This window comes from Melopsittacus undulatus, chromosome 2 (genome assembly GCF_012275295.1).
Source record: "Melopsittacus undulatus isolate bMelUnd1 chromosome 2, bMelUnd1.mat.Z, whole genome shotgun sequence".
NCBI classification, from domain to species: domain Eukaryota; kingdom Metazoa; phylum Chordata; class Aves; order Psittaciformes; family Psittaculidae; genus Melopsittacus; species Melopsittacus undulatus.
The window spans coordinates 9,903,156-9,930,454 of record NC_047528.1 but is presented as its reverse complement, the minus strand read 5'-3'; the positions used below and the strand labels follow the sequence as shown (position 1 = coordinate 9,930,454).

Below are 27,299 nucleotides of genomic sequence, written 5' to 3'. Positions count from 1 at the left end.
TAGCTGTCAAGGACAGGCAAGCAAAATATAGCAATGTAATAATAATATATGTTATGATCATTTTACTTGGAGAAACCATACTTTTTCTTTAGACAGCTCCCTAGTATGCTGTAGAGCTGTAGATCCACCTTTCAGTGAACAGAGGAATTCATTAGTGACTTCTGCAGACAAGAAAGAATGGGCCAGGCTTGGCCTCCATTGGTTTGCTGAGGATTCAGTCTTCTGCCTTTGGGGGTTATGTAGTAGAATTTATGTTTAACATACCTTGAATTCCATCCTTTGATATCAGTTTCCTCAGCTTTTTTGCTTTGACTGAGCAAACCTTATTTTGTTGCAGCAGGACATGATTCTAGATGGATGCATTTTTTTTTTCTGAGTAAATATTGATAAATATATTGGTTTTAATTTTCCAAAGTTCTTGCGCTGTCTGTACCATATACTAAACAAACATCTGTATAGCTCTCTCCTACATGAAATACTTGCTTTAAAAGTGTAAGAGATGGAGGATTGCTTCTTTTTTGCCATTTTAGTGATATTTCCTAGAAAAGGAAAAGATGACCATCTATATGTAAACATTAAGCGTGTCTGCTTTTAAGTTATCCATTACAAGATTAGTATTTAGTGGCTGTGACAATGAAATCAGTTTATCTGATTATCTGCAGGCCGAATTCTCCTGTGGGTTTTTTTTTGATCCAGGAGTATAAAATGTACAGTAGAGATTTCTGATCAGAAACAGAGAGCCACCTTTAGCTTAGTTGTAGGAAGGGAGTGTAGCAGGATAGTCAAGGCAAGGAATGAGGAGACAGTGGTATTACTGGAGGATGTTTATACCTACTTCATGCAGCTTGGAATGAAAGGGAGGTTACCTAATGGATGATGGTAGATTAGCCAGGTTATTTCAAAGATGCAATTATATTTCTTTGTCAGTAAATTATGGGTATGTTTGAGTTTATTTGGTGGAAGAAAAAAAGATAGATTATGCGTGTTTTGGAAATTAAGAAATCAAATGTACACAGTTACTGAAGGGATCAGGTATGAAGTTTCAAGGAAGGTAATAGTAGTGACATGTGCCAGGGTCTCAAAAACAACAGGAAGATCTCTCTGAAGGAGGTGACAGAGAAAAAAGATGATGAATTTATTTTGTTGAGGAGAGAGAAAAATGAGGGTGAAAAAGGAGTTATGAAAAGGATTGATATTGTCTAAAATATCTGATTTTATAGGTGTTTAGGGCTATGACGTGACTAGTGTGAACTGTGGGAGAAAGAGCATGAAGGAAGCAAAAGCGTGGAAATTGCAAGCAGGGAAAAGACCCATTAAAAAAAGATCTTTGAAACTGAAACTTGTGGTTCTCTCCCCTCCAGCATTCTGCCCTTGGTGACCTTGCTGGGGAGAGAAGACTATTCCCCAAAGTTTTCCCTGACCCATAGTATTTCTTATCACTAGGTTATGCAGTGGTTGTATACATGGTAATAGGTTATAGGTCTGAAGAGTGTGGAAGTTACTGGACTAGATTAATGTTACTGCCTGTTACAGCAGAAATTGTCATTTGAACAAGTGTAGAACAGCATTGAAGCCTTAGTGTGAGATACTGAATTGAAGCAACATCCCTTTTGAGAGGAGATGTTATAATGTACTGGACAGAGAGAGAATCAGATGTGTGGGGTTGTTTTCTTTCAAAGCTATTCAGTCATCTAGGTAGGCTGTTAACTTTCTCAGAAAACCTTTTAGAAGAATTGAAGAGTGAAATTAATTTCTGGCTTCAGAAGGACAAGAAAGCCTGTTGCAGCTTCAGTGTTCCAAAAAAGAAGCAATAAGACCAAAACTCAAAAGCATTCGTGAAAAGAACCTCATGGTTTTGGCATTCAGTTAAAATGTTAGGTTTTCTGAAGTTGTTGCAACAGGGACAAGAGGGAAATATAGAGTGGAAACCTAACCAGCAGCTGCCCAACAGTGACAGTGTCAGAAAAAGCACTGGTTCATGTGCCTCCTGTCAGCCTCTGTCTCCTTACGAACACTTCAAGGAGCTTTTGGATCCTGACGGAAATTAACAGCTTAAGGAGCAGGGAGTTTGTGTAATATATGTGTAATTGGTTGTTGTTTGGCTTCATGTTAATCCTGTGAGGTACACAACTTTTCAGCTTGTACTGAAATACCGTATAAAACCCTACTCAAGGTCTTTGCATAATTTCTTTGGGGATTAGTTCAGCCAAGGGAAGCATCTTCTGCAGTGACAGCAACTGGCTCAAAAGCCTACTGCTGCTCAAAGAGAGTCCTTGACCCTGGGAAGGCTTGCTGCTGGGGCTGGGAAGGGATGCTGTCGCCTGGTCTGAGTGATGTGGGAAAGGCTGCATGAACATCCTCATCTGTTCTGCAGGCAGATCTAGTCCTGATACTAACTCAAGGATAAGCAGGGAGAGATTTGCATTTTAAAATGTATTTTCCAGAACTGTGTATGATAATGTGCCTTTAGCTACTGATAGTGCTACTTTTTTGCATATCTTTTCCTTAAATTTACTGTAAATGAAGGTTGTGATGTTCAAGTGAGGGCGTTGGTGCAGGAACATGTGTTTAGATGTAGTATGTTTTGTTTTGATGTACTCATTAGTGTCCATGAAGTGACATAGAATCATAGAGTAGTTTGAGTTGAAACAGACCTTCAAAGGTCATCTAGTCCAGCTCTCCCTGCAATGAGCTGGGGCATCTTGCAACTAGATCAGGTTGTTTAGAGTGACATCCACCATCACTGACTTTAATGACTGAGCTTGATTTAATGGATAGTTAAAAAGCGAGGGTTAGTGTGCTCAAGAGAATTGTCCTAAAATGTTTTTTAATGGCTTTTTAATTTTTTTTAATTAAGTCTTTGTTTTCATGGTGAAACATGGGCCTCCAGACTGACTGGGTTTAAATGCAGAAGGTAAAAAATAGTAGTACAGGCAAAAATAATAATAATAATAAAAAAATATATTTAAGTGCTTCCTCTGGACACAAACACATTGAACATAATATGCATCACTTGGCCTTTGTTTTCCTTTATGAACTAAGTTTCGGATAGATAATTGTATGATAATGCTGTCTGCCTGCAAAAAAAGTTTGTTAAAATGTAAAAGGATTAAGAACTAAAAAATAAAATATAAACAGCTATTAAGGATAGAATAGAACAGTAGTTGTAGGCTGCCTGTGAGGAACTATTGGGTATCTGAGATGAGTGAATTCTCCTGGATGAGATCACAGAATCCCAGACTGGTTTGGGTTGGAAGGGACCTTAAAGCTCATCCAGTTCCAACCCCCTGCCATAGGCAGGGACACCTTCCACTAGAGCAGCTTGCTCCAAGCCCATCCAACCTGGACTTGAAACACTTCCAGGGCTGGGGCAGCCACAGCTTCTCTGGGCATCCTCATAGGGAGGTATTAGTAGTATTTTCCCTAGATAAAGTATTCTTGTCTAGGAGCATCCACATACTTTCAGTTTGTGTTTTAATGAAGATGTAAGAGGATCTGTTATGCTGATAAAATTCAAGTTGGGAAGAGCATTTTATTTCTTGATTTTCCTGTGTTGCCTGGAAATTTTTTCTTGGTAGCTAAAAACTTAAGTTTTTCAGTGTTTTCAAGAACTTACTAGGGGTATTTTTCCTCATGCCATGTAGTGCATCTAAAAGGGAGTCTTTCCAGCAAACTGCACGCAGAAATGGTTATAATGCTTGTGTATTCATATTGAAATGATGGCAAGGCCAGCAAGGTCACTTGGCTATAATTCAGGAGCACAGCACCCAGTGCTATATTTATTAAAAAGCAGTACTTAGTGTGCCTTGCCCTGTTTCTGTCAGAAGAATGGAAAAGTGTGTGGGTCTGTATTCTGGTAGTCACGGACTCAAGCCTTGCTGCTGGGAGAGCTGAGGCTGACAGCTGAGCATGAGGTTGTGCACCAACCATGTGCATGGTAGGTTTGTCTGTGATGGAGACTGACAGTGCAGACATGCCTAATGAAAATAGTACCCTTGGATTCTGAACTGTTCTGTTACTAAACACTGATGTTACTCATTGCCTGTATATTTTCATCTGTATGCTATAAGTTTCTCTTGTTATTTTTTTTTTAACGTATAAATGAGAACCTATGTTCTCACACCATTGCTATTTTCCAACCAAGATGGGTGCCTTTCAGTAACTGAGCATTTCTATAGGCTACATAAAATGTTGTGATCTTCCAGGCTGTAAAATATTATTGTAATCTTACTTATTAATGAAATCATCTACATTTTGGAAATCTGTTTTGAAAGGGGGGAGAAAAGTAGTTTTACTGTAGGTAATTGATGTAATTGATTCTCCTTCTATTTCCAGGTTCTTCCATTAGAAAACAGAATGAAGGACACCACACGTTTCCCACAGGCATTAAACATTGGCATGGGAATAGTCATGACTTTGTATATCTCGCTGGCCACTCTGGGGTATCTGCGCTTTGGGGATGAAATCAAAGGCAGCATAACTTTAAACCTGCCACAAGACATATGGTAAGTGCATACATGACTTAAAACCAATAATCTAGAGGGCAAAAACCTTGTAAAGGTTGTTGCATGCTTCAGTGCTGTCATGCTTATAACTGATACGTGCTCCAACTCTTTTAGAAGTGTACTATATATACTATCTTTGTGCCTTCCGCAGCTGAGCAATGATCCTAGCCAGCAATTGCTTGCATATTAAAAGGAATTGCATATAGAAACAGATGAATGATCTTTATAGTAAAGTATTCCATCTCTAGAAGGAGCTAGTTCCAGGTGTATTGAAGGAGGGAATATGTATTTACAACCAGCCATATTGCAGTTCTAAAACCAGCTAGTTTTATCTTAGATATCCTGGTTATATGATGGCTGTCTTCAGTGGAATCACTGAGCTTAGCAGATATATTACTGGAATAGAAGACATCAAAAACTGAACAGATTTGTAGTTCACATGGAAGTCCAGGAAGAGTTATAATAATGGCTTCCTATCAGGAAAATGAAGCTAATGCTTTTCCCAGGGAAGTGGTGGAATCACTGTCCCTGTAAGTGTTCAAAAAAATGTGCACCCTTTGTGCCATGGTTTAGTGGTGGACTTGGCAGTCCTGGGGTAAAGGTTGGACTTGATGATCTTAAAGGTCTTTTCCAACTTAGTTGATTCTATGGTTCTATGCCGTGTCTCAGAGATACTATAATTTTTATTTAGCTTTTTTTAATGATATGGGAACTCCACATGCTACATGCTGAAGAATCACTGAAGACTGTTTCAACTGTTGCATTGCTAGTTCTGTATCTATCTATGAATGGGTATATACTGTAACTATTAATTTAAATATAACTTAATGTTTTTAATATTTTTATGTCTGGCCTAAAATTGGGTATATCAGCAGTGCACAAGTGTGAAAGCTGAAAAGTATTTCAGTGTTTTCATTCTAAGTAATGTCTGTTGGGTTACATGCTTGCATCTTGCTGTTTGATTCCTTTTGTGGTAGCATTGTGAAGTATTCACTCAAATAATGTGAATCAAAACCTGCTTTGCTGAACTGAATGATGACTAGTGCTCGTGATTGATATGAGTAGTGAAAAGTTTGTTCTAAATGGTAGCTCTATGTTTATTTGTGCCTTAAGAGAAGTGCTTTTAGAAAAGGATTTAGAGGAATGTGGAATAAGGTGAGGTTGCTACTCACTGTTGCTTTTTATTGTGGTCACGCAAGCAACAGAATGTACTTTATTTTGCTATAATAATCTGCTTTATTCTGCGGTCTAACTGGGCTGTTCAGATATAAGTTTCCAAATAGCTCTTGGCTACAGGGCAGATGTGATGATATTTATCCTCATGACTTTACAGGCCTAATGCAAAGAAAGAGATTATAGAGATGGAAACTGATGCTCTGTAGGTGGGGAATAGGCATTTTAGGTTTAATAACCTCGGAGCTACTCAGGGCACATATGTAGAGATAACAAAGTCATCTGTTTTTGTCTTACCCTGGATAGTTGCCCAGAGCGCCAAACAAAATTAGGAGGAAAAGCACCTCAGTGGTATGCCGATGGGTTGTGATGTATGACGTTATTGCTGTGCAGTACTGTGGGTCTCCCTGATAGAGTCCTGTTTAGCAAATGTGTGCAATTAACTGTGCTAGCAAAACAGGTTTCCAGTGAAACATATTTTGTTACTTCATCCTCACATAAAGATCCAGGAGTGGCTGGATTTAACTAGAGAAATGCAAGTAATGGGCAAGTTTTAAGAAGAAAGTGGTCATGCCAAAAAGCCTGTAATGTAGCTAAGCAGTGAGATTGACTTTTGTGTTTAATTCCAGCTGAACAAAATCTGTCTTAAAAATAAGCCTTTCCCACTAAAGAAAGTTTAAATTCTGTGACTTTAAGTTGTATTTGGTGGTCTTGCATATGAATTGACCAGAAGGCATGCACAGGCCCAGGACCAATTGAGTCCTTAAGTTTAATTTAAATAGAGGACTTCTCATACTCTTAAAAGCATTCTGCTGGATTGGAGCTTTCTGAGAAGATACTTGTTGCAGTTCTAGTTTAGATTATCTTTTGGAGTGCAAATTGTCACTCAATATCTTAATTAGAATATGTTGAAAAGGTTAGTTTTCAGCTTATTTTTGCTGATAACAAGGACATTTAGTGATAGGATACGGGGGAATGGCTTTAAACTGTAGGAAGGCAGACTTAGATTAGATGTTCAGAAGTTCTTCATTGTGGGGATGATGAGGGGCACAGGTTGCCCAGAGAAGCTGGGCACCATCCCTGGAAACTTTCAAAGCCGGGTTGGATGGGGCTTGGAGCAATCTGTTCTAGTGGAAGGTGTCCCTGCCCATGGCAGGGGTTTGGAACTGGATGAACTTTAAAGTCCTTTCCAACCTAAACCATTCTGTGATTCTATATATGGGTTATTTTCTGACATATATGGAGAGGCAAGATGCACAATTTAGGCTGCCAACTGTTGCAGGCATTTTTTTAAATGCTTTCCTTAGTCTGTGCCTGAGCCTCAGAGATGCTTTTATTATATCTCTTAGTGGGGTGCAGTTTATATGATTGTAGATGTGAACTTTTTTCCTTGATTTCTTTTGTCTTCACCTTTGATATGACACTTTTTTCTGGTAAATAATCACAATCTTTTCCTTTACTCCAAGGATGGGATTTTCTGATTCTGCTCAGATCTGAAAAACCCCTGTAAAGATTAAAGCCGGATGATCTGAAGACACTTAATATTTTTGGAACCATCAAAAGTATTTTAAACCAATTTAGGCAGAAAGAAGTTAAATGTAATGGAGCTTTATACTGTTATAAAGAAACTGTCCACTATGTTTTCTGAGCAGTATGCATTTTCTGAACATTTTTATGTATAATCGGATGATATACAGGGTGCAATATGCCTAGAATGGAAAGAGATTAATGAGAATAGAAACACCTCTTCTTAAAATGCAGCTTGTGCCTTTTACAAGTCTGTGTAGAGATGATTTTTGCTTTTTTATGTAACTCTGTTCTTAAAGTGGTACAAGAGAGCAGCTTGTCTGTATGGCACAGAATTTAAAACCATCCTAAGGCAGCTTTGCAAGAAAATAGTATCATAAAAAATAAATCTCAATCCCCAAAACGTTTGCCTTGTCACATCAGCTCTAGTTCTGTATGGTAGGAAAGACATTGCTGCATCAGAATGAGCTCTCTTCTATATTCTTTTCCCAATTTCTTTATATCCTGCCAGTCTGCCAACTTGGCACAATCTGCTCCTTGGTACTGCTTTGTATTGCTATAAACCCTATGAAATACTATGACATGGCACAGTAATTTTAATGGTGTCCTGAACCTAGTGGTTTTGAAGAGGAGAGTGTACACAGCAGAAGCAAATTTGGCTATGGGTGATTTGTAGCTGTCCCAGGTACTTCTTCCAGTTTTAACAAATAGAGTTTCCTGAGATGCATTCTTCCCAGTGTGAAAAATCTTTTTAGGAACACTTTGTGAACATGTGGAATTCCGGAGGATATTGACATCCGTCTTTAAAATGTCCAGTAGTTACTGCCACTATGAAATGTGTACAGATTTTATTTGATACGAATTTGGAAGTTTCTTTTCCCAAATAACTGCTGGCCATTTAACATGTTCTTCTGTAAGTTTATTAATTTATGATTGCGTAATATTATTTTGGTCCATATTTTGTTGGTCAGCCTATTTTATGCGATTTCATATATTCAAGTGAATATATTCATATTAGAACTTGCAAGCAGGTAATGTTATCTTGTTTGCTGGAAGGAAAAATACCTATTTTTATGTATGTATAGCCTAAGTGCCATTAGCAAGCCTATTTTTTAGTGAAGTGTTCAAAGCTTACATGAATGTGTGTAAATGTTTTCAACAGGTTGTATCAGTCTGTAAAAATTCTCTACTCCTTTGGGATTTTTGTGACCTATTCGATTCAGTACTACGTCCCTGCGGAGATTCTCATTCCAGCTGTCACCTCCAAAGTGAAGCAGAAGTGGCAGTTACTCACTGAACTTGCGGTGGAGAGCGCTATTGGTCTGCTCAACTTGTAAGTATGTGCAGAACATACATAAAATGTTTGCTCTTACATGTTGTTGGGGCCTGCTTATTTAAATAAGTACATGTTTGGTTATTTATTTTTCTGGAGGCTAGTAAACCTGAGGTTTGCTTCAATGATTTGGTGTTTTGACTTTCACAAATGAATGAATCTAACCTTGTGTTTATATTTTAATCTCACTTTCTTTAGTGGGTGTTACCAATTATTTGACAACCATCTCTTTTGCCAATAATACTCTAAAGCTGACACTTGAACATGATTTTCTTAAAATGAAAGGGTTTAAGTAATAGTCACACGTTACTGTTTCATGTCAGCATTTCTCTACGCAGTCAATGCTGCTCATGGAGAAATCCTTTTTCTGCTTTGTTGGTCTCAGGATTATGCCTAAGGCGTCCTGCTCTGTACCCATGAGATGGTACTCGCAAACATGGATGCCTGTCACAGTGCTGAAGGAGAGCCACTTTTTTCAGGTTCTAATGCTCCAAAGTAGCTTTGTATTTCTGCCGTCACTGCCTGTTACTCATATTGTTTTTCTTGCTTGTCCCCTACTCTTCTCATCCCTCCTACTGTGTCCCAGCCTTTCTCACAGCTAGTCTAGATGTCATAAATACTAGTAGGAATCAGTAGTGCGCATTGAACAGTGAGCATGGTCTCAACTAGTAATTGATATTCCTGAACTGAGGAAGAAGTTTAGGTTTGCCTTACAGCTTTCGTCTAAAGTGCTGAACAACACAGGAATCCTAGTTGTCAATTCAGTCTTTCTTTTTAGAGTGGTTTCTACAAATTGCATGCATGCACTATCTGTAATACTTTTTCACCAACAATTGTGTAAGCTCCCGTGCTTATGTTCATCTTCTGTCTGTCATTTTTCAGTGAAGCACTTGTTTTGAACAGAATTGATTTAAATAATGCTTTGCTTTAACTGAGTGCAGAACATGGTTCCTAACAGGATTCAGAAAGAGTTTCTTTAACAGAAAAAAAAACAAAATCTGTTAAGTTTTAAAAATGAAATGGTTTTGGTATCAGTGACAAAATCTGTTGTGATGTCTGGACCATTCAAGGGTCATACACTGATTAAAGGGACTCAGCTTGCTTGAAGCTAATTGTCTGAAAAGGGAAACTTCAGTTGTGTGGCTAATAATGCATTAGCTTTTTGAGAGAAGAGTTGAAAAGTCAGTTATTCCTGTTTTGGGGGGCTTTTGTGTTACTCAAAAACCAGGTCATTGTTGTATCATTGTAGTGTATTGGAAACTTTGCTGGGGAAAAGCATATCTGGAATGTTTGTTTGTTTGTTTGTTTTTCTGGGGGCATGTTTGGTCCATTAGGCTTATTTTAGGTAAGGACTTGACAAATGAGGACTTGCAGGAGGATGATCACAAGGTCAGTCTTGACTCACTGAGCCATTCCCAAGGAAGCAGTTTCCAGGAGGATCCAGTGCAGTTTCAGGAGGATCCAAAATCAGAATCAGTTTATTCCAAGATAAATCCAGTTCTCTTGTATCATGGTCTCATGCCATGATCACGAGACTGCCAGGTCTCGTTTCCTCTTCCCTAGCTCCCAGTGCTGCTGCTCTTCCTCTAGGTTAGCAGAATTCCTGTCTTCTTGTCACATATCTTCCTTTGTAACCTTTGCTAGACCATTCTGCTGGATTTAGATCAGATGCCACATCTTTGTTCTTCTGCACAGTTCAGCACTATTTCTGTTCACCTCTATTTCTGTGAAGTACCATTTTTCATTCTACCGGTTCCTGCCAATAATCTTGCCAATTGCATCCTCCTTGCTCTTTCAGCTCTCTACCTCCAGTTTTACTACCTGTTGGAAAAGCCACTCAGATCTTGTTCTGTGTTTATCCACTGTTTATCCAGTATCCAGAAAACTTTTGGGTTTTATCTTTTCTACATTTAGTTTATTTTTTCATCTTTATTTGTATGCTTTCCCCTTTATTTTATGCTTTATTTTTATTGTTGACATAATCATTGTAATATCAGAAAAGGTGCCAGAAGGTTTTTAGTATAAATGCATGGAATGAGCCTTTATTATTATGTGACAAATAATGAATTTGACACAACATATTCTAGATCTGAAGTCTAAGTGGTATGGCTAAGAGAGCTGTGATTATGTGGTTTATGTTTCTTTTAATTACCCCTATTTGCTAGCTAAAGACTGTATTTCTTATTGGAATGTAGAGGCAAATGATTCCAAATACTTGCTGCAGAGTGCACTGCTGAGAATATGGCAAGAGCTTAATTTTAAGACCTGATGCTTAGATGTATAGACTAGGCTAAAAGAATTTACTGTTCAGTTCAGTGTAAAAGATACATTCAAAAAGTGTGTAGAGCTTGATTTAAAATTTTGATCTTATTTCAAGGTTGACATCAAGAAATTATGTATTTTGTGGAAATACCCATAGCGTTGATATTCAGCTCAGAGACCTGCATGAGTTTTGATTGCAGAAGCACGTATTCTAGATTGGTCACTGTTGGGAAAAGAGGGTAATAATTTTGGATATGATTGTTTAATTTAAAGCCCTGTCTGTACAGTGAAGTAATTTTTTAATATATATTTTCTTTTTAATAAATTCAATCCAAAGTAACATTTAATAAGCCAGAAGAGAATCATGAGGCAGCTAGCTGAGGCTGAGGAAAGGTTAAAGTATCATAAATGAAAACTAATATAAATTGTGTTTTGTGGCTCTATTGAGCTTGATATCTTAGATCTTAATTCTCACTCAGCTTTGTAGCAAATAAACTGTGGAGTAGTGATAAATTAACCTGCCTCCTGAGGGTACAACTGTCTGATGTGGTATTATGAAGAACTGTGAATCGCTTGGCAACGTTAACATTTGTTCAGTGGAAGAAAAGGGACCAGAACACTTGTGTTTTGGGTCGTACTGGGCATCTTTCCATGAGTCAGTGTTTTAGAAATGGCTTCCTCCTTAAAGCTCTTTTCTAATTGCTAGAAGGAGTTGCCATCCCATGTAGCTCCTGTTTTGTCCACTTCAAAGTGAAGAAAAGGCTTGAAGTGTCAGGCACGTCCATGTTGATTATGAAGATGAATCTAATGTCTTATCACCCTTGCTGTTTTGTTTGTGTATTTAAAAATCTTCCTTTTTCTGTGTTGCATTTATAAAGTTTCGACTGTTAGCTACTATGGTTTGCTTTAGCTTTTGTCTGCTAGGCTTAAGGATCCTTTCTTACCACATTTTTTGTTCCACATGTTAATGCGAGCAGGCTGTAATTAATTTACAGTTGGTGTACTTTCTGTTAAACTACATAGACTGTGTGTAGGAGGCATTTTCTGATACTTGTTTAAGATAATCTTTTTTATGCAGAATATAAAAGAATACTAACACACACACAGTCCCTTTCACATCTGCCAAAACTGAAACAATTTTCAGTACAAAGCAATAACTTCCCTTTCTTTACTTACATTCTTTCATATTTATGACCATGTTACTGCTTTTGGTTTTACTATCAGCCTCGTGTTCACCTGGATAGCTGCCATGGTTCTCAAGATGGTAAATCAAAGTCTTTTGCTCTAGATGAGGAGGAGCACTGAGTTAGTGCACATCTCGCATAAACGTGGGTGAGAACTGTGCATCCCACCAGGTTCTCAGCAGGGAATGAGCCACTGCCTTATGCATGTAATTTTCCAGTTATAGACTCGAATAATACCAGTTGTAAACACTTCTTAATTACTCATTGGTGCAAACAGCTTTTGTTGAACATCTGTTGGTGACAGTTGCTGAAAAGTATCACGTACGATTACTTATTTGTAGGACGAAAACTAATTACTCCTAAGTTCAAATGTATTATTACTTGCTGAAAATATCCTATCAGTCAGATTTACTGGTAACTTTTAATTTGGCCTGATTGTAGCTCTGCTGTATTGTTGTTTAACATCTGCATCAAGTCTGTTTTGTCCTGTCAGATGTTCCAGACTTGTTTGATGCTGCCCTGGAATTATGTAGATTAAATATGGCATCTCTGCTTTAATACATTCCAAAAAGAAAATTCTTTGGTGAAGGCCTATTATACAGCTCAATTGTATGAGATATTAAGGAAGAATAATAATGCTCTGTTTTAAAAAATAGTATTTGTTTACTCTGATTTTGTTTCTTTTGTTTATGAGTAATTTAATAGTCCATACTGTGGAATATGAAGAAGATTGTTTGCACTTCTTCAACTCTGTCTGCCTTAGCTTTATGTAAGTGAGTTAATAAAGGCCATGCACTGTGACAGACTTCCAGAGTCTTCCTGGCAAGTTGATCTGTGTTAAGTTTTTATTTCTTTTGCATGTGTAGTCTCAGTCATCTCTGATTCTTTATAGACATTCTATTTACCATAACTACTTCTTATGTCCCTTAAGACTCAAACATATTTATTATGCTTGGGATTTTGAGACTGTAGATTTTCTGCAGACTATATCCTTCACTTAGGGAGTAATATGGATAGGGCTTATTTAACAAACTGCAAATCACTTACCCTTCAGATCTTGTCTGGAAATGGAATAATTTCCAAGGTTATTTTTCTTTACACTAGCTTTTAAATGCACTGTAAACACAAATGTGTTTTCAGAATTTCTACAGGTAAACTAACAGGTAATGATTAAGATGGAAAAACTGAAGTCGGCTGTGTTCTTTCATTATAAAGTGCTCAATTTTAAACATTTAGTATACAATTCTTCAGAGTAATTGGCATTATGTAGTGTAAGCCAGGTCTTCGTGTGGGTTAAAGGCAAATTCTATTGCTATTAGGTGCATCTACAAGTGTGCTTCTGCAGTCTCCTCACTTTTCCCTTAAAGTGCTTTTGTTGTGATTGGTATGTAAGGCTCACATAGAGTTTATCATCTGATGCATATATGCAAGAGTTGTTCTTGTATGAATTAAGAATGAGCTTAAACTCACAGGGGGAGGATGATGTATAATGTTCTAGTTAGGTCCTAATGAGCCTCTTTACGTTTACAGGTACTCTCATGCTGTCAGTTACAGAGATCCTACTGTGTTTTTAAGTATCAGTATCTTTAATTCAGTCATAAAGCGTAAAGTTGTCATAAATAAATTCAGCCACAAAGCACAAAAGTCTCTCAACCAGTTTTAACTATTGAAAGATTATGTATCTTGGAATGCGATTTGTCTTGCATCTCTCTCTATATGTTTACATCTAAATTAGTTGTGCCAGCTCCTGCTGCCGTGAGATGAATTTTAATCCATATGGTTAGTGGAGTGTAAGGGCTGCCTTGCTTTCTGAGTAAGAATTTTGTATTTGCTTAGGTGAATTGTACCCAAAATTTAATTTACGATGTTGAATAGATCTTTACCTAATATAATGAAATCTACACAATGAGCTTGTCTCTAGGCACCCAGATTTAGGTGAGAAGAATTCAATTCTCTTTTTTTGATATTTGTGTAGATTTCCTCCATGGCAAGAGCTGAAGTAGCTTATTTCTATATTCCTGTTTTTCTTTATTAACTTTATTCACCTGAGAGTCCTGAAGGAAGTTAGCACTAAAATGCAAAGCTGTCTGTGAGCTAATATTACAAACAGTCCCTGTGCCATGGGACTGGCAGGCTGTCAATATAATTTTGCTCTATTTAAAAAACAAAAAAAGGTCTAGTGGTGATGGAGCTGGGAATCAGACCTTGTGGATAGCAGGATGCCATGGCAATGGTGAGGAGCTGTTGGAGGAGTTTGCGAAGAGGAGAAGCTTGCAAATAGCAGGTGAAATTCATTTTAGATAAATTGTTAGGTTAGGAAAAAAAGAGGGAAAAAGTAACTTACCAGTTATCCTACTCCTTCAAAATTGCCTCATCATCATTCTTTTGCTACTTTACCTACAGCACGAATTTCCTTTCTGCCCCTTTGACATTATCCCTTCAAAGGCTTTTACATTATTGCCCTCTGTTGATTCCCCATAGCAGGACACTCATGGCATTTTATAGGTTCAGTTACTGCAGAGCTGGATCAGGCCTTTGCAGACCTGTGTATGAAATGATCTCTTTTATATTAGCTATTCTTCCATCTCCCTCAAATCACTTCTTAAAGTATCTCCGTCCCTCCCCCAAACCTTTCAAATTTAACCTTAGTAAGGATTCCCAAATTTCCTCATCACCTTGGGCATGTGCTGTCAGTCAGTTTTTAATGTGTCTGAGCTGTTTTGCTCATGTGTGACCTACATTGTAAGTTCCTTAGGGTAAGCTCTGTGTTCTCTTATTTGTTTGTACAATGCTAAGACACACCACTCAGTGAATAATACAGTACATAATAAAATACTATTTATTTCATAACCACAGCTGTAAGCTCCCTCTTTGTGGGAGGGAAGAATATAAAAAGACAATTTGATATTTGGGAAATGGCTGAATTTACAGCCTGAGGGAGGAAGAAACCATGTTTTACCAGGGCAAGTGTTTCTTTTCCTCCTTGCATCTCAGTTATACACAGTTTTCTTCTATGGAACGCATTTGAACTTACTCTCCAGTCTCATGCAGATGTTGGGGCAACAACCTTGCACACTCTTTCAAATTTATTTCTACTCACATTAAGAAATATTCTTTTTCAGGCTGAGAAAGTTGAGGCTGTTCAGCCTGGAGAAGAGAAGGCTGCGTGGAGACCTCATAGCAGCCTTCCAGTGTCTGAAGGGGGCCTACAGGGATGCTGCTGAGGGACTATTCATTAGGGACTGTAGTGATAGGACAAGGGGTAAGGGGTTGAAACTTAAACAGCAGAGGTTTAGATTGGATCCAAGGAAGAAATTCTTTACTGTGAGGGTGGTGAGGCACTCGAATGGGTTTGCCCAGGGAGGTTGTGGATGCTCTGTTCCTGGCAGTGTTCAAGGCCAGGTTGGATGAAGCCTTGGATGGTATGGTTTAGTGTGAGGTGTCCCTGCGCATGGCAGGGGGCTTGGAACTTGATGATCTTAAGGTCCTTTCCAACCCTAACTGTTCTATGATTCTATGAATTTCAGTTGCTCTTACAATAGTGCTGGCCTTGGAAGTACCCAGTAAAACTTGAGAAGGGATCTTGGAGTGAAGAGATTTCTGAAACCACCAGCTCAGTATCCACCAGCAGCCAAAGGCCAGTGCAGTTGTCAGAGAACAAGATGCTGGGCATCATTTTTCTGCCATAGAAAACTGCTGCCCACAGCTTTAAGTATTGGTGCAATTCTGATCTCTGTATTTTGACAAGGATGTACTGGGGTCAGAGCAAGTATAGGTCAAAAAGCAAGTGTTCTCTGACTTTAGCTCAGGTTCAGCTCTGTGCGATTCAGTTTCTTATTAATACATGTTGGTAAATCTCTTTAAAACGCATTTCTTGGCAACAAAAATTTATCTGATGGTTCAATGCAAAAATAAACAATAGAGTAGCTGTTTTTTCATGTTACAATGTTTATTGGCAATTACTGGAGGGATAAGAAGATATCTTACTTTTGTTTACTTTTCATTCTTTGCATTAGTGGGGTTTTTGTTTTATATTTGGTAGGTGGTTGAACCGCAAGGAAGAGATCAGCATAGATAATAAATGGTCTGTTATGCATAACTTTGAGCGCTCTATTTTTGCAATGAGAGAGCTGGAATGACAGTAATGACAATAAAAATAAACACACAGATTATTGTGAGCAATTGTTTCAGCTCAGACACTGTCATTCTGTATAACATAAAATTACAGGGGGTAAGCACAATAGAAATAATTGCTATGATTAAATAGGAACAAAGGGCTTGATAGAAAGGCAAGAATTCATTACTACTGATTTGGTTACCAAAGTGCAGGGTAGCATTTTAAATTCACTAAAGATGATCAGTCTTCAAGTTCTTTGTAACAAAGGACTGTATATAATAAAAAAACCTATGATGGGTTCTCTCAAAAGGATCTTGTGTCCTGTGGTTCTCAGTGCTGCAACTTTAATATAAAAGCCATGAACCTGACAGCATTCATGGAGCAAGTTCACATCAGTTCACAATGGTGAGTATTGTTCATCTTAACTTGCCAGGATATAGAATCACAAAATGGTTTGGGTTGGAAAGGACCTTACAGATCACATAGTTCCGGCCCCCTGGCACAGGCAGGGACACCTGCTGTTGTTTTGGTCATTTGTAACTTACAGTGTAAAGACTAAGCCTATAAATCACAAAAATAAAAGGTGGCATCAAAAGCATGCATAATAACTAAAATTATAGTTAAACTTTTTCCCTAAGTGGTGGTATGTTTGCAGAGCAGCATTTCATGCACTAAATTATCAAGGCAATTTCAGTAAATGTCTTTCTTCTACCTTCAGACCACTTTTCTTTGAGCTGCTTAAAGCATCTGTAGTATTTACACTAATAAATTTAAACACAGCTGCTTGCTGAGATGCCAAGAGCAATATTTTTATCTGATAATGGAGAATTTAGAGGGTGCATGTATTCATATATATATATGTATGTATAAAAGAAAAAAAAAGTTAGACTATAGGGAGAAAAAAACATGACATATTTTGAGTCATGAAAAAACCAACATATAATTTCCCCTCATAATTTGGAACTGAGTTTCTTACACAACAGCTTTTTTAAAATTACTCAACTGGGTAATTGGGTGTGTAATTCTAGTTCCCTTAATTTTATAACAGCCTTTTTCATCAATATAGAACTGTAAGGGAGCAAAGTATCATACAAAGGAGCAGTGTTCTGAAGAGGTGCTGGTAATTGTATTTGCTTTCCAGTCGTGGGTGCTGGTATTGACTTGCAGCACCACTGCAGAGTGGCACAGGGTAGGTGAGGTGTTTGCCTGACCATGAACTCTGAAGAGGGGATACTACGGCAATGCTGAAAACAGTCTGTTGGGGGTTTGGGAATTTCTGGAGTTCAGGCAGGGAAGGAGTGATTTACAAGGGAAAGTTATACACAGAGAAACGGGGCCAAACAGTTGAATGGTATTTCCTGGAGAACTGTTGCCTCCGGGAGCGGGGGAGTGTTGATGGTGCTGGGAATGTTTTCTTTCTGACCCCAGTGAACTCTCTTCCCTTGAAATCAACTGACATTTACACAGATAAGAGACTTAAAGCAGTTTAATATAAATGTTAGTATGTTATGTGCTAGGCTGGTCAATGCGTAACTGATTATCTCAGGTGGATTTAGCTTTTTTTTACAAGTTCAAATCTTTTGTTATTCTGAACAAAAATGATTTTTTTTTTTTCCTTTTGTGCTTCTACATTCCAAAATATAATTGCATTATCTGCTGTGTTCATTTGGAGACTAAAAGACAATCTGTTTCAATGTTGTGCTTTTGGGGACAAACAAATTTGGACTTTACATTTTGCTATTAGGTATCTCATCTAGAAGTGTAGGCTTCAAGGACTGAGCTTTCTGTAAGTGGAAGCAAACATTCTACAATAATGTAAAATGCTAGTTAAATGTCTGTTCACTTGCTGCTTTCAAATAGCTTGTTTTACAGATACAGACAATAGCTTCTTATCCTTCTAAGAGGCAGCAGAGGAATCAAACCTAAGCAATGCTTCCTTTTAATAGGCTTTTGAATTGATTTTTCAGCTTCTTGTGTTGGGAATGTGATTAGATTTCATGTACTAGAATTCTTTTGTGAAGTGCAGTTATTAGTCTGAAGAACCTTTTTTTTTCTTTATCTTTTTTCTTCCAACTTTGTGGTTTTGCACATTTCTTTCAGGCCTTATGTTACCAGAACTAGTAAGTCCCATCCAGTCCCGGTTGTTCATATGGTATTTATGCTGGTTTTCCACTTTCATTCTGAAATGTCAAGTTCTGTAGTAGTGTTGTGTTAAAAACATTCCATGTATTTCTAGTGAGCAACTCCCAACTTGTTAAAAAATACATGAGAAGCACCTGGACCAGGGCATGTCTTGCTTGACTCCCAGCCTCATTGTCCTCAGCATACTGTGTGCATCTCCTGTGCCTTTAGTGCAGGGCTTTGCTCCTTCCTGAAGTTTGTCTGTAGGTGGTTGGGTACTCCTGCAGTCCAGGACACATGAGAATATCTTCTAAAAATGGTGAGAAAATCAGTTGTTTGGAAAAAGTATATTTCAGTATTAAATACAGAGTTCTTTTAAAGATGGTGCCTTTACAGTACAGAAGTGAAGGCAGAAAACCCAGTCATAACGGGGCTACACAGCACAGTGCTGGCAGTGGCAGAGGTGCTGCAATATCTGAATTAAGTCTTGTTTAATTACCCTGTATTTATACTGAAATGCTGTATAATCAGATAGTAATTATGTCTTACAGATTGAATCCTGTTTATCTTTTCATCTCATTCCAGTGTTCTTTGTGTATAAGAAAGCTGAAAACTAATGTAATTGTAGGGCTATTCTGTTCCATAAATGCTGATGCTTATCAATAGATAGTAAAAAACCCCTTAAAATAGATAAATGAACATTTAAATTACTTGTTTAGTAAAAACAGTTTTCCTAGCTATTGCCCTCATTCCAAGCCAATGAACTGAATTAAGAGCTTTGGACTGAGCCTTTGCTTGAGTTCCTGAGGCATAAGATGAGTGAATAAATCTGGGAGCTGTAGCAGTTTCCTAGGGAGGAATGGGGAAAGATGGATCCTTGTTTTAGAGAAGAGGAAGACTTTCATTGTTATGAAGTGCATGTGAGGTGGTATATCAGAAAGAAATATATTTCATATACTTTGAGTACAGGTGTGGAAGTGGACAAGTGCAAATGGCAAAATGCTGTTGATCTGAATTAATTTATCTGAAGCTTCTCCTGAAACTGTCAGTGGTTTAGCTTTGTAAACCAACACACTCTGTTAGGACTGAAGTTCTGTGATGAGTAATATTTGTTGTGATACAATAGCAGAGCACACAGTGCTATATACAGTTGGCTCAAGTCTCAGTTAGGGTTTGTTTTTTACACTCAGAATTTTGCTATGGGCTAAGACAGAAAACATTATACACAGGTACAAGGATTTATTAATCACACCTATTTAATATTTTGTGAATATAATTAAAATACAATGCAATTGTTATTAGTCTTGTAGTAATGATGCTAACACTATAGTCCAAATGAATTATTACTGAAAAGCTGTACACAACATAAAATTGCTCTAAACAGTGTAGGGCTACTCAGTAGCTAACTTGAGTGATAGATTATTAACATATATTGTAGTCACAGAACTAAGTTAGAACAAGTTAGGCAGAAGTCAGTTTGATGGCTAGAGAATTGCTGTCACAGTTAAAACAAGGTAAAAGTTAGGCTAACACAAGTCAAGGGACTCTGCACTGTTATGGATGTGCAAAACCTTTTTCTGGTCATAGCAAAATAATATTTAATGGCTTACGTGTTTAATTATATTTAAAAATATTTAATTGCATGCAAAACTGTTGAAAATATTTACTTTAAATGTGTCAGATTTTCAAGACTAAATACTTCTGTTTATTCACAACACAATTCTCTACCATCTTTTTGTAGCAACACAATTTCTCTTTGCTTGGATGAGAAACCTTCCCTTTGTCATTTCCTCAGTTGTAATATGAGAATATGGGAGAACATTTTACAGTATTCAGTTGGGATATTATATATTCATAGAAGAACTGCACATTACGTTCCACTGTTGGAAACCAGTTAGTTTTGATGCTTCATTGGTGTTAAATTGCTGTTTTGTTTTAGGGTTTTTTGTTTGTTTTTTTTTATCATGTGAACAGTTATTTGTGGTTTTCCTACTCTACATCCATAGCATCTTTCTTCTTTGAAGTAGCATTGCTAGTGTGTATGTTTTTATCTAGTGGAGATGTAAAACATGGTACTTATACTGTCTTCATTGTACCTTACCTGTTATGTAGGGGATGGCCACTGAGCTGGTGATGCATATACATACTGGGAAAAATTAGATGTTCCTTTGTTGCCAATGTGCCAATGTGCTTGCCACCTACTTACTTGTCCAAATGCTGTCAAGAGTTATACTAATTGTTAGGTACTTTGGAGTTCTAGAGAACTGGTGCTATTTAGCACACATGTGACTCATTACAAATACTCTAGTTTTGCCTGATGTTCTTGCAGTGCAGTTAATCCAACTCTCCCCCTTTCATTAGTTGAATGGTTCAGGCTTAGAGACAAAGGGAGACTCTTGGGTCATTTATGGAGGATCTCTATATTGAAATATTTAGACGTGGGATAAAAGCCATGATTCCAACATGTTCAGTTCACTCAGTTTGTTTTATAAGTATATGAAAATCAGGTTAGAGAAAACATACTGTCCATTAAACCTTCATTAACCCTATAATGTCACACTGAAAAAGGCAAATGCTTATAGTACTGAGTTAAGGCTAAATACTTCTTGTGCTCTTCAGTTTAGACTTTATGAAGTAGATCTTTATTGTCTTACTTTGTGTTCAGTTTTACCATTAAATTACTCCTGCTTTTCTACCTTGTCCATGCAGTGCCCCTTTCCAGACATTCTTTCCAATATGGGAAAAAAAAATCCCTGAGGTGGATAGCACCTATATGTGAGTAGCTCCATTTTACAGGTAAATGACAAAATAACCTTCCAGAGCATGAAAGCAATTCTAGAATCACAGAACAGCAGTGGTAGGGAGGCACAAAAGGAGACTGTCAGCCCTGGTCCTCTGCTGAGAGCAGGTCCAGTGAAAGCAGGCTGCTCTAGGTTGTGTCCAGGTAGCTTGTATAAATACCTCCAGGAAAGGAGATGGCACACCCCCATGGGTGACCTGTGTTGGTGTGTGACCTCCCTAACAGTGAAGATGTTTTTTATCTTGTTCAAAAAGAAGTTCTTGTATTTCAGCTTCTGCCTGCTGTCTTTTGTCCTGGGCATTAGGCATAACTGTGAAGGCTCTGACTCAGTATTCTTTACATTTATAAGAGCTAGTAGTGACAGGACAAGGGGGAATGGCTTTAAACTCGAATACAGTAGATTTAGATTAGGAAGAAATTCTTCACATGAGGATGATGAAATTATTTAAAGCTAGTGTGAGCAGAAAACACCTGAGTGTGATGATGGGATCTGTCAGTATAGATACTGAAGTTGAAAATGGAGTATGTGATTTTAGATTTTTTTCTGAAACAAAGAAGAGGGAAAATTAAAAATATGGTAAAATGTATGTGGGGTTATATTTTAAACAAGTCCAGCAACAAGAAAATGAACATTTACCAAAATATTATCAAATAAAAGTTAGGAATAATGATTTCTTTTCTTGCTAGCGGCGTTGTCCAGCCTTTCTTTCTGTTGCTTAAATACATTTATATGGATGATACCAGACATTCATAGGCAATAAGATTTTTGTATGATGCTGGTAGTGTGAATGCTGAAAAATTGAAACAATTTCTATCTGGAAAAGTTGTCATTATTTAAAAGAAGTCAATCATATGCAATATGCAGCATTCAGGTTTGTGTTCAAGGCTGGTCTTGAATTGTGTTACCCTGTACAATTCCTTAGTTTTTCTGTGAAGCTTTGAAATCAAGAAATTGTGAAATCAAGGTTGCCTGTACAGTCATAATTCTTCTTTTTGTCTAAAGAGCATATTATATTCTATATATAGAAATATATACATTTGTATGATGTCATGCCCATTCTTTATGCCTACATACTCATCTGGTTGCCAGAAATTTGTGAAAAGTATTTATATTAAGCATTAAATTAAGATCTCCCACTCTCATAAAGAGACCATTTGGGAAGTGGAATCAGCAGTGCTTATTCTTCCATATTATGCTTTTCAAGACCAGGGCCTTAAAAGTGCATCTGTACAATAAGGATGCAGAACACAGTCCTTCCTTTGTTTTGAACTCCTGCAGTTTACAGTCTCTTCATCTGTTCCTGGTACAGCTAACACAAGTAGCTGTGTCTTCTACTACAGTATTTCATGTTTATCAAAATGCCTTTTACTGAACGGGATGGATACCTTAACCCAAATCAAAATCACAAAAGTCTATTGGAGTAAGATGCAATATTCAAGGCCAGATTGGATGAAGCCTTGGGTGATATGGTTTAGTGTGAGGTGTCCCTGCCCATGGCAGGGGGGTTGGAACTAGATGATCCTAAAGTCCTTTTCAACCCTAACTATTCTATGATTCTTCCATTTTAAGCAAAGGCTTATGAACCAAAATAAATAGGTTTGTCAAGATTTATTTTCACTTCTTGTCCAGTTTTGTCTGGCTTTTTAGTCACTGAATTTTTGAAACCTGTTCTCCACAAAATCTAGCTGCATTTCTACATTTCTTTTCTTGTAATAATCACATCAGTTTTCAAATTGTTCCTGTAACCTGTTTTTCCTTCTGATCTGCATGTTAATAAATTCTGTTGTTCCAGCTTTCACCACCTCTGCTTTAGCATTCAAGTTTCAATTTCATTAATGCCAAATGAGATGTTAAAGTTGCTTTATGTACCTGTTCACTTTTTAGCAGCAAAACATTCAAATCTGTAGAATTGGGAAAATATAACATAAAATCTGATCTCCATAAGCAGTCCAGATCTAAAAAATTCAGATATTAAAAGCACTTATATTGCTAGAAGTTTAAGTGCTTTTGGGCTTTTCCTAATGTTTTTCTATTGCTGTCTTAGAGTATTCCAAAAGCCCGAGGATTTATTTTTGTTCTTCAAGTGTCAGTCTGTGTCTGACACTTAGGTTTAATGCTGTCATTCAGGCACTTGTTTTGAATTATCTTTGTATTAATATATTTAAGTCACTTTAAATTTCAGTTCATCTGTAGGAAGCAATTTATAATTTGACGAGGTGCTTAAGTGGTATTTAGCTTTGACTGTATGAAAACACTGATGTTCATATTTGCACAACTAATACTTTTATGCCAATAAGATTTGTTTCATTAGCCTGTCTTATGCAGCTGTAGGTGATCTGTTTTTTTAGTTAGCAGAACTGAGTGAAATCAGCCATAAATAGTCCAGACTGAACAAGAATGTGGTAACATAAAACTAGTTAAAATTTAGAATATTTACTATCCAGTACCTTAAAGTATTTAGTTAATTCTAGAACATCCATGGAATGTAACATGCATATGTGATTATGAAGGGCTGTGGCTTTTAAATTTATTTGCATTACTTTTATTGCCAGGGATGGAGCATTCACAGCTTCCTTGAGCAATCTGTTCCAGTGCTTCACCACCCTCACAGTAACAAACTTCTTTATATCTAACCTGAATTTCCCCTGTTTAGGTTTGAGCCCCTTCCCCCTTGTCCTGTTGCTACAGTCCCTAATGAATAGTGCCTCACCAGCATGCTTACAGGCCCCCTTCAGATACTGGAAGGCTGCTAATGAGGTCTCCATGCAGCCTTCTCTTCTCCAGGCTGAACAGCCCCAACTTTCTCAGCCTGTCTTCATATGGGAGGTGCTTCAGTCCCCTGATCATCCTCGTGGCCCTCTCTGGACTTGCTCCAACACTTCTGTGTTCTGCTTGTACTGGGGGACACCAGAGCTGCACTCAGTGTTCCAAGAGGGGTTTCATGAGAACAGAGTAGAGGAACAGAGAAGCTAGATGATCTTAAGGTCCTCCTTCCTAACTAGCCACTCTATAGTTATAGAACCATATCTATTCTGTGACATGGGTGAGCACAGGTATTTAATAAAAAGTCATGAAGCTTTCAGAATTTCTGAATATGTACCTGTCAAGAAAACAGATCGTATCTCATTCCTTATGTGCAGAAAGCAGATCTCTATTGGACACTTGTGATAGTGTTGTGTGTATTATCAGTTGTGCCTAAGCAAACTTCTTTTAGGATAATTACTAAACTGAATAATTACTTGAGTTGAAATTCAGGTTAGTCAGTGAAGGAGCAGAAAAGGCAGGATAAGTCTCAATTTAGGGAATTCAGTAATGTCAAAGTGATTACTATTTCATTAAATTTTAGAAGAAAATCAAACGACTCCTTGGGCTTTGCATTGATAACAGTTATTCTTTTCTGTCTTTCACATGGTAGAAGCTTGAATAACGGCCAGAACATCCAAGTTCTACCATACAAGTTTTACATAGAGCTACTGTGCCACCACTTCTGATGTAAAAAGTGTGCTTATTTTTATAGTGTGTGATTGTCACAATACTGTGGCTGCTGCATCACACATTGCATGGTTAAGACATAACTCAGCAGTGCTGTGATGTTGATTACAGCTTGTCAAGCATTTCAGGCAGCTCTGTCCTTGGCTGAAGTAGGTATTTTCTAAAAGTATGGGTCTCCACCACCACCACTAAATTTCAGAGTTTTCTGTTTTATGCCATTTTAAACTCTAATATTGCACAGGAAAATATTTTCATGAAATTGATTTTTGTTTTCTTGAATAGAGAAATTAAATTGGTTTGGATCCTTTCCAACATCAGTTCTGAAAGGTTTCATTTTTAGTGTACAATTTCATGGGCAGTTGAACAATAATATAGAGTATGGCATGTTTTTATTTCTGACACTACCATCCAAGTCTAGCAAATATAAACCACTTAGCATTGAAGTAGGCAGCTATTTTTGTCCTTATGTGTAACTACTGCATCTTATATTTAGCTTTTTGTTTGATTATAAATTGTGAGGGCAGGGACTTTTACATCATAAATATAAAACAACTTGTAAAAAATAGTGGGATTCTGTATAAATTTTATGATAGGATTAAAAATAAAATTACCTCTTCCTTGCAGTCTTGCCATCTTTCTCTGTCGTTGTCTATTTACAAGAAGTCTGTGCTGAATTCAGAAGTGAGATTCTCATTCACCTGAAGGCATGAGAGATTTTCTGGAAGGAAAGAAAGCTGTATGAAATAAAATTGATAGTGTTTTTATTTGGCATTCAGCACAGTGAACTCCTGCCATAGTGATATTATAGATGTCCAAATGTTAATCATCACTGTGTCTTAACCGTATTGCATTCATTATTAGATATTTTCTTTCTTTGAGAATAATTACTTTCTCTTCTCTTTCACCTCCTTTTATCTCCCTTTTTTTTCATTGTAGCTAATTAAAAGCTTCATTAAGAAAAACATTAGTGTGGCAATCAGCTGGTGCACTGTTGTTTTCAGCTACCCACACTGATGCAGCTCTGTAACTGACAGTATGTTGAACTGAGAGTTACAAATCTACCAGTCGTTAAAGTGTTGTCTAGATCAAAAAGTAAAATATGATTTTCATTACCAACACTGAGAAAATATCAGCAGAAAACCATTTAAGATGCATGTAAGCCAGTTTACAGCAAAAGAACAAATGAGTCCATTGCCCAGGTGGATGACCCCTCTGTTTTAGAGCACTTAATAAATAAGTCTACTTTTTAAAGCTGTCTTGTTAAAGCAAACATATTGCTCATGTTTCTATTTATTTATATTTCTTTGCATGGGTAAAAATGAAGCCTGAAGAATTTACTTGGTAAAGTCACAGGAATTTTAGATGCAAGGATTCTGCCTAGGGCATCTTTGTGCTATCTCATTGTTGCGCTGCTGAACTGATCTGTCTTCCTTGCAGTATTCCCTTACAAGCTTGGGTTAAGGAAAAGGAAACCCAGCTTTCATAGTTCTCCCTCTTTGAGATTTATCACAAATTGTTCTTCCTTTCTTACAAAATTGTGTCTGTATCTTTAGTGGCATCCGGTCAGCCTGGAGTGACATGAGTGTTTAATCAAGTGGTCTTACCTGTGGCTCTGGCTTAAAAGAAGGATGGGAGAGCCAGTGAATTCCTTAATTTTTCTCTTTGGAGACAGGACATTTAATTAGCCAATAGAGACATGCAGGCTAATTAGTAAGTTGGAAGATGCTGAACATTGTCCTCTCCTGCTGAGAAGCTAGCTCACTAAAGGTAAAGGTTTTAGTTAAAGAGTAGTTCAACTTGGGGAAAAAGTGAGTACAAAAAAATTCACCAACACCAGCTGAGCAGTATTTGCTCACATAAAGTCCCCTGAATAATTGACAATGAAGTCTATTAAATTCTTAGTGGGGAGACTTATATGTTATTACTTAATATAGTTTTGAAGTCATGTAGATACAATTCTAAATTGTTTTCAGATACATGCTATTAAATAAGACCTGTGAAGTGTGCTACTAAGCATTCCCTCGAATGAATATAACTGGGGAGCAAAGAAATTTTATGAGGAAAGGAAAGTGAAAGTTGTTGTCAAAACATCGAAAGTATTTGTTTCCCTTCAGGAAAGAATGTAAAATATGAAGCAAAATGCTAAGAGATGCTGTTACCACAACTTGCATACAGAAACCATTTTTCCTTCAGAGTACTGCTTTCTAACTCAAACCACAAAACAAGACAAAAAGAAAAAACCCAACAACAGTATAGGGAATTTAATTTCTCTTGGATGTGCTGTCCTCACAATAAGTTTGTAGAAGAAAATGGTCTAACTAGTAAAACTAACTGATTGGGATAATGTTTCATGCAGTGATATGCACATGTTTCTATGATTCTATGTTTTAATGTCTTAGTCACAAGTGCGGTATGTAGAAAGATTTGATCTCTGAGCAAGAATGAAGAGACTTGGCTAAAGACACCTGGGTACATCTTATGTTTACATATTCTTGTCATTTTGTTTTCATTTTATAGTGGTAATTATTTTTTCCTGCCTATAAGTAGACCAATAGGATACTCAACTGTGGCTCTAGTAGAGGCAAACTGTGGTCGAGTGAATTCCCTGCTATGGATTCTGTCCATGCATTTCACCGGAGAATTGACACACACTTCCTTAAGTTACCTGTGTGTGGCACTCCGGTTATCACTCAACTGTGAAGGGGCATTTAGGTAAGATTTTACTCAAATTTAAGAGTGGCAGTGATTAGAAGTGATGACATTCCTTTAGTAGCACTACTTGCT

At 37.3% G+C, this 27,299-nt stretch overlaps 1 protein-coding gene across 1 annotated transcript in view; it reads left to right on the top strand.

Annotated features, from left to right (window-relative positions):
• SLC36A4 (solute carrier family 36 member 4) overlaps positions 1 to 27,299 on the top strand; it is a 62,328-nt gene that overhangs the window by 22,625 nt on the left and 12,404 nt on the right. The window contains 3 exon segments of the mRNA XM_034060134.1: positions 4,336 to 4,505; positions 8,368 to 8,512; positions 8,514 to 8,538. Coding sequence (XP_033916025.1) covers positions 4,336 to 4,505; positions 8,368 to 8,512; positions 8,514 to 8,538 — 340 coding nt within the window.